At 41.1% G+C, this 8,537-nt stretch overlaps 1 protein-coding gene across 3 annotated transcripts; it reads right to left on the bottom strand.

Annotated features, from left to right (window-relative positions):
- Positions 1 to 549: 549 nt before the first annotated feature.
- LOC115586209 (uncharacterized) lies at positions 550 to 7,343 on the bottom strand. Of its 3 annotated transcripts, none has more exons than XM_030425039.1 (2): positions 6,711 to 7,343; positions 550 to 2,263 (listed from the first exon to the last, which is right to left on the bottom strand). In XM_030425039.1, exon 2 carries the CDS (start codon positions 2,256 to 2,258, stop codon positions 978 to 980), a length of 1,281 nt encoding a protein of 426 aa, XP_030280899.1. In that variant the 5' UTR covers positions 2,259 to 2,263; positions 6,711 to 7,343; the 3' UTR covers positions 550 to 977. The 3 variants fall into 3 exon arrangements, with proteins under 3 accessions (XP_030280899.1, XP_030280901.1, XP_030280900.1); XM_030425041.1 differs by having other exon boundaries at positions 6,669 to 7,343; XM_030425040.1 differs by lacking the exon at positions 6,711 to 7,343 and adding an exon at positions 5,190 to 5,283.
- Between the last annotated feature and the right edge of the window lie 1,194 nt (positions 7,344 to 8,537).

Raw genomic sequence — 8,537 nt, forward strand, 5'->3', positions numbered from 1 at the left:
AGTAGAGCTCCGCAGCTCAATGATGATCATTACTGTGGGACTCTCTACTGCACTCGGTGGCAGAAGGGGATTGGACCCCCACTGGTGAGCCCATGTTCAGAAAACCTGACAAAAAAGTGTCCTCTTGGACGCCCCTACTGTAGAATGAACATGATGAAGTGCCCCCTCGGATGCTCTTACAGTCAAATAGTTATTAGTTCTCCATGTGTTTGATCACAGAGGTGCAGTAGTTAGAATGACATAATTAAACCTTTTTTAATATCAGCCAGGCTTTGTAACTAATTCACTATAAATGTATGATGACTCTCTGCACGCTGGTGTTCCACTGCATACAGCTGGGCCCTTTTATTTTATTCGCCCCTGCCCTTCAAACATCCTGAGTCCACCTGGAGAAGGATAAGTGTCTTGAGTTTTAATCGCATATTATCTGCTCTAGACCACATTAAATGTGCCATTATTCCTGAGATTGCCCTTTATTAATCTCAAATTCTGTCTGAGATGAATTTTTCTCCCATCACAGTTGAATAAAAGACACAAGGAACTAAATACTGTGCTTGTCATGTCGTATGTTTTATTGAAGAAATTAACAATTCAAATGGAATCAAAATGATCAAACACAGAAACACAAGTAGAAAAGTGTTTGCTAATGCTAGTCGGCCTCAGACTTCTTTCAATGAAACCTGATGAGTTCCATGTCAGTATACTGTAGTAACTACACTGATGAATGTTTATTATACAAGCCGATATTTAGCATGACAGTAACCTTCTCGTTCGGGGGTCACAGCAGCAAGTATCTGTTATCCTTACAGCCTTCTGACGTGCTGTTTTTTCTATAGAAATGTATCGTGATGTGAACCACCTGTTGTGGAATCTTCGAAAAATGTTCAAGTTGTTTATAAAAATATTACTAAGAATAGTTTGTCTTGATACTCATCTGATATACTCATAGATTACAGACCCATTCCAGTACCATACTGCTATTCCCAGTGATTTGTGCTCAGCTGCTGGGAGACATACTGAGAGAAACACACCCCTCCCTCCAGGTGACCAGTGGAGCTTGGCTGGGGAAAGGGAAAGTGTTTCTTAGCAAGGCAGCAGGCGTAACCTGATGAGAAGAAGATCAGAGCTCGTTCAAACATTTCTTCAGCGACGATCTGCTCACAAAATGTTCCTGCAAACTCATGTTTGCAACCATCCAGAGAAACATACACCAGAAAGATTTTTGAATTGGACTGACAGCCCATTAGCACCTTGTCCTCAGAGAGCAGTTTGTTTGCCTGGCCTATAGCTTTCTGCATCTCCCTCACTATGTACTTCTCATCATCATTTTTCCAGAGACAAAGCTGAATAAGCAACCCGATTGGAACACAAAACAGACTACAAATGGCAACCACATACATCACAGAAGGGATTTCTGCTTCAACTTTGTTGTATAAAGGGTCAATGTAATAATCTGTCAGAAGTGCGAACCCATCTGTTAGACCTCCAATTAAAACTCCACCAAAAAAGTAGATCAGGACTCTAACCCACATTGGGCGCAGCCACACTTTATTTTGAGAGACACTGTTGATCATCCTCACAGCCTCTCTGTACTTGTTGTGGTCCTCAATGATCAGGCGCAGTTGGTCGGGCACCTCCATGTCACTGAACTGACCTGAATCCCATTTACAGAGTCGCTCATCGTTGACAGCAGTCAAAGGCTGCAGGGCCTTCCCGTTGTAGATAGAGGGAGGCTGGAAGGGCACCACAGTGGACCCTTGAAGCTGCTTGTTAGGGGTGCAGAGCACTTTGAGCAGCTTATTCATAAAGTCGAGGTCGTTGGCCTCCAGGTAGGTGAGGTGGCAGAGGTGGAGTGGAACAGAGACTCCTGGCTCCAGCAGCACTGGGACGATGGGCTTCCTCTCCAGGCAGTCTCTGAACAAAGACATGTTGGCCTCCAGGAGACACCAGCGACTCCTCACAAACTCTGGGCTGAGAACCAGCAGGACCTTCTGGCTCTCCTGGATGCAGTCGGACATGTTTTCCAGCACGGTGCGGCCCGGAGTGAAGTCACGCTCATGGTAGCACACCTGCAGGCCGCAGGACTCCAGATGGTTGATGAGGGAGTGGGTCCACTGGTAGTCGGTGCTGCTGTAGCTAATGAAGACATGGTAACACTCACCATCCCTCAGTGTGGGAGGAGCATAAACAGAAGGAGACTGTGGGACAGCACGCTGTGACTGAATGTCTGCAGACTCAAAGGAGTTCATTGGCTCCATTATCTCTGAAAAAGTAAAAGGAAATAGAAAATATAATTTATAAATGCAGGCATCTTTTTCAAAGAGTTCAGGTATCAATATATGGGTGTAGATCTTCAGTCATCCAGGTTGAGTTATATCTAAGGGCTATGCGGGGGGAACTGGACTTGCTTGAGTACCCTTCAAGAATCGGAAAGACCAGTTGTCTTCATGTAGCACTTGAACTATTTTTTAAGGTTGTTATATCTCAAAGAGTTTCAATCAAAATGATTAAAAATACACTCTCACATCATCTAAGTCTTTGGGGCAATCGTGGCTCAGGTGTTAGAGTGGGTTGGCCTATGTTTGGAGGGTCAGCGGTAAGATCCCGCCCCTGCCAACTGTGCCATGGTTGTTGTGTCCTTGGGCAAGACACTTAACCCACCTTGCTTCGTGTAAATGTGTATGACTGCTCTAGTTTTAAAATGTGTCAATTTGAAACATATACAAACTCCTTCTATCACAGGTACAGCCCAGCTACCAGAATAAAATGCTGGCCGTTTACATTTCTGCAAACATCTGTCATAGGCTACGTGCCATATTGACATTTCAACAACACATGTCATATTAAGTTCACATTACGTTCATCACCAGACTTTGATATCGGAAGCCAGAGGGAACATGGTGGACTTAAGTGAGATGGCTCAAATAAAAAATGGCCGAGTTACGTTTGTAAGTGTGAAACCACTGGATATTTTCAGGGAGACCTCAAGTCAATTTCCACGTGTGTTCGAGGTGAAGGAAAACAATTTTTTTTTACAGGAAGACAAGACATCTCCGGCTGTGTTTGTGGCAACCAAAGCAGGTATTTAAAGGCAAAACATGATCTCTTTCTCACCTTGACAAAGTGTTTTTTGTGTCTAACCCGACCATCAGCACAACGTTGTCACAATATAGGAAACAATGGGCTGGTTTGTGATAATTAAGAATTTTACCTAAAGAAATGTGAAGTTTCAACTGCAGAAACACACATTGCCAGGGCTGAATGCTTAGCTTTTTCACTAGGAGCACAGGCGCTCCTACATGAAAAAATTTAGGAGCACAGAAAAAATTTAGGAGCACTATGAAATTTCTTAAGTAACACAATTTTATTATTAACACTCAAATCATGTACACAGTAACACACATGTGCACTCAAACATATAAACAGAGTGCCATCATAAGGCCAACTGCAACCCTCAATTAAACACAGAGAACATCCCTGTCCCACATCTTTTTGTAGTCAATTCGCCTGGCACGCTTGGCTGAGTTTATCCAGCGTGTGAAAAAAGAAAGAAGTTGTAAGCTATGACCAGTGTTGGGCACGTTACTTTTAAACTGACTGACTAACTGAGTTAGTCACGGAATTACTCCACTATAAAAGTAATTAGTTACCAGGAAAAGTAACTATTGCGTTACTTTTATTTATTCCCCCTTTTGAGCTCGGCAGTCATTTTAGTGTACTCGGCATCTACATATGTATTTATAAAATGTATTTCTGCATGGCGGACCGGCTCCTGCTCTCCCCGTTATTTTGCCAATGAGTGCTCTGAAGGAGTCTGAGTCAACTGTTGATAACGGGAGCAAGTTCTCAACAACATACCTGTCTATCACTGCATTCAGTTCAGTCTGTGTCACAAGTTTTTGTGAAGCTGTTCGCAGAGCTCACGTTAGCCACACCTGGCCTGCTATCATCATCAACAGCGTCAGCAATGGAGTTTTTGGCCAGTGTTAGTTTTGTAGAGGCATGTGCCACTGAGAGATGATTCATTAGATCAGAGTTGCTTACAACGGACGTGGACAAAAGAGATTAAAGTAGTGTCTGTACTTCCACTTTGAAAACGTTAACTTTCCCTCCGGACTCGCCATTGCTGCAGTTCACCTCTGTTAGTGTGTGTGTGAGGCTGCTGTGTGCGTGTGTGGCTTGTGTGTAAACCGAACATTGCCACTGATTGGCTTAAGAACTCTCCCTCACCGGAGGAAAAAAAAACAGCTCTGCAGCTCGGTGGCTGAGAGCCGAGTTGGATGACAACAGCTTCAAAGATCAGCTTCAGTTTGTAACGCGCCACATTTAATAGTCGGTAAGGGTAACGGAGTTGTAATGATGGAAATAGTAATTAGTTAGATTACCCGTTACTGAAAAAAGTAACGCCGTTAGTAACGCCGTTTATTCTAAGGCCGTTATACCCAACACTGGCTATGACTTGTCGATTTGTATACAGATGCGCGAAAATTTTACTCTACTTTGATCCACTTTGTATGGATTTATTTTAGGAGCAAAATGCAAATGAAAGGGTTGAAATCCGTACTCGCACGTGTGCTCCCTTTTTATTTTTTCTACTCGCACAATCTATTTTTAGGCGCATATGCGAGTAAAATGCTTGCACTGTACAGCCCTGATTGCTATCATCTATTTTGGTGACTGAGTTTGGGTTCTCAATCTAATTCAAATTTGTTTGCAAGCATGAGTTCTATTACCTAAATGAGAATTACAAATGGCAAAACATACTAAAAAATCAAACATAGACGGCAACAATTTTCAATTGATTTCTGGTATAACAATATCCAAAATCATCTGAGTGCTATTTCAAATCACTCGCTGCAGAACAAATCTCTTTTTTCAAACAAGTCAGTGCTGCTCTGAATGCACAGCAAGTCTATTCATGTATGAAGAAGCACAGTTGTAAGCGTCAGTACAAAGTGATTGAGTGATAAAGATCCCTGACGTTGAATGAAATGTAAATGACAAAAAGTGTTGAACAGTGAAGTAAATTCATTTGAAAAAGTTAAACAGTACAACGTCATAGCTTTTTTTTTTACCTCCCCTGACTATGCTTAAAACGTCAACAACGGTGTCAAACTGCTTTTCATTCTGAAAAGCTATGATCACACTAAAAGGTACAATACACAGTACGCATCGACGTACATTCATACCTGTTCATGATGCAGTAAATTCTAATGAATAAAGGAGTGCGATCACAACGTGTGGGTGAGCAGGAACTGAAACTAAACTCAGGAAGAATAAAACCCTTCTCTGTTCTGTTTTCAGGTTTTTAAAGAGACATCCTCCATTCTAACATCGGAGGGGATCTCACATGACTCAAGTGAGTGACTGTGCCTTTAATAGCTCCCAGGGACTCACATTAGTCCAGACATGTTGTTTGATGAGTTTTATTCGAATAGGATTGTACAGTAATTGCGTAAGAGCTGTGGCATTTACAGGTAATGTTCAAGGCTTTACAGTATGTGCTTATCTGAGACTGAAAATTCACCCTAAATATACAGGAAGGTGAAAAAATTTGCTCAACTGCTGGGAGACGTACTGACAGAAACACACATCCATAATCCATAATACAAAATGTTCAGTTGAACAGTGGAGCTGGGCTGGGGAAAAGGAAGGTGTCTTGAATTTTACTCTGGTATTATCTGTTCTAGACCATAATAACTGTGTTCATACTCAGGAGATTGCCCTGGGTGCTCTCCAAGAAATCACTACCATTCATTCTAACTCATTCAGTGCTCATTTTCTCTCTTATTGGTTCAATAAATAGTGACAGGACACAAACATTGTGCTTGTGATGCAATGTGTCTTTACTTAATTAACAATTGAAACGGAATCAAAATGGTTAAACACAAAAGCACAATAGTGCAATATTTTAAATGGCAAAATGCAAATGTACTGTTGGTTTGTGATTCCACTTGATTTGGAGAAAACATGTGAACACTAAGAGGAACTGACACAAAACCGTAGAGAATGTCTTGTCGTGCAGAATTTCATTCAGCCTTAAGGGTGAAAAGGCCAAAGTTGACCTGATGTAATGGGATGTTACCAAATGCTTTCCTTGACAGTTACAGTGTATATGAACCTGCACTCACTCAATGACTATGAAGGAGTCATAACATTAGAATCTGTGAATAAAATAAACTGTACCCATGCAGGCAAACACAGTAAATGCTCCATTCAGCAGAAAGTAACAGAATATAAACATGACTCATGTGTACTGGAAAAGATACCAGAGTTTTGCACAAAAAATGGCCGCGGCGGCGGAGCTGCCGTGAGTACGAGCTACAGTCTAGTCTGCCTTTCTATCTAATTGCCAAGGCCTTATCTTGAATCCTATCCTTTGGACATTATAACGTCTTATATTAAATAGTTCAATAGTAAATCCAGCAGCGGCGTCACCTATTGCTTTAACTGGAAACTCTTTCTGAACAATGGAACACGCCGTCTCCAACCAAACAATTTGGGAGGCCATTCAAGAAATGAAAAAGGACATGCTTTCTCATTTTGACTCTTAAATGGACATAATGCAAACAAGTCTTAACACTATACATAATCGCATGTCAACAATTGCAGAACATGTCACAGAGTAAGAGCAACGTGTCAGTGCAAATGAGGATACTGTGACTGACCTGAGAAAGCTCTCCTCAAAGCTTGAGAAGGATAATTCCTACCTGAAGGAGAAGATCGAGGACCTGGAGAAAAGGAGTCGATCCCATAATCTGCGTTTTCATCATGTTCCTGAGCAGGCCGAGGGTAGGGACATGCTGGAGTTTATGAATAAGCTCATCCCATTGCTCCTTGGTGAAGAAAACTTCACATCGTTGCCAGTTATCGAGCGGGCTCACCGCTCTCCTACCACACGCAGACAAATGACCAAAACTGGTCCGAGGCCAATCTTGGTCAAATTCCTCCTACTCCAGGATAAAGTGAAGCTCCTTCGACTTGCCCAGGCAAAAAGGCAACTTTTCTTCAATGGGTGCACCATCCATATCTACCCCGACTACAGCGCTGGGGTCCTCCAGAAACGGTGTGAGTTCAACAACATAAAGAAGAAACTTCGTGAACTGAACATTAAATACTCTCTCCTGTACCCTGCCACATTGAAAGTCACTGTTTCGCTCCCCTGAAGACGTTGAGACATTTCTTCGTGATGACATGTCATCGCCATAACCCTCTGGGTGAGGTCCTCTTCTGATGTTTATTCTTTTTCCTCTCATCGTAATGATGTTTCCTTTGTTTGATAACTGATAAAGCATCCTAATCATTATTAAGATGATCGCCTTGCTACCGGGTGCTTGTTACCATGGTGATTTTTGTTTGCCGTTTGCCGTGTGTTTGGGCACGTAAAGCACAGTGTCGCAATGAACTGTTGTAAAGCTCCTTTGTTAATATTTACCAGCGGAAGAAAGTTATATCTGTTTGCTTTTGTTTGTTTGTTCTTATTTGGCCCATGGAAAAAAAAAAAAAAAAAAAGAAAAAAAGAAAAATAATTTTGTCAAGGCCTAGTCATAAAACTACGTGAAGTGAGAAACCTTGATTTTGTTCTCCTTATGATTATTGAAATCCTTTAAATTATTCTCACAGTTTCTGTTAATTGGTAGACTAGACAAAGCTTATTATGTGTCTGTTTAGGAGATCTGTTAGATTGTGTTATATGTGTGTGAATGTGTCTGTTTGTGTGATCATGGCTCTCCCCTCTCCCAAGTCACCATCTCCCCTTCATCACCACCCCCTTACTACACACCCTATCAATACCTGTGATGTATTCAATTGAATTGCTTGGTGTTTGTATACACATTTGTATGTGTATGCAAATCTGTATTTAAATATTTTTGATTTATGAATACAGAAAAAGGTTTACACATTATTCATCTTAATATTAGGAGCCTACCATCCAAAATCGACCTCCTAAAAGCATGGATTGCTTACAATAAGCCTAGTGTGCTCACTTTGTCTGAAACTTGGCTTCACAGTAATATTTCAGACAATGAAATCGAACTTGTTGATTATGTTTTGTATAGAGCTGATAGAGGATCAAGAGGAGGAGGAGTTGCTACATATGTTTTATCTCATTTATGCTCAGAACTTGTTGTGCCAACAGTTACACCTCTGCATTTTGAATGCCTTTTTGTCAAATTAATTTTTCATAAAAATAAACACTTAACCATAGGTAATATTTACAGACCCCCAAATGCTCATTCAGAATCTACTGATTGTATACTCTCCACCATCAACTCCATAGATCGACCAGGAGAAATGATTGTACTTGGTGATTTTAATAAAAATTGGTTGGAACGTGTATCCCTCAAAGATAAAAAATTATTTAGCAGCATAAACCTTACGCAAATTATCACTGAACCAACAAGAGTTGATAGAACATCTTCAACCCTCTTAGACTGGATACTTGTCACTCATCCTGATCAAATTATAAAATCAGGGGTATTACCTGACAGTTTAAGGGACCATTCAATTATTTTCTGTGTTTGGAAAATTAAAGT

This window comes from Sparus aurata, chromosome 8 (genome assembly GCF_900880675.1).
Source record: "Sparus aurata chromosome 8, fSpaAur1.1, whole genome shotgun sequence".
Lineage (NCBI taxonomy): Eukaryota > Metazoa > Chordata > Actinopteri > Spariformes > Sparidae > Sparus > Sparus aurata.

Excerpts from the sequence above, each read along its gene's own strand:
- LOC115586209 (XM_030425039.1), bottom strand. The coding sequence starts at position 2,258 with ATGGAGCCAATGAACTCCTTTGAGTCTGCAGACATTCAGTCACAGCGT.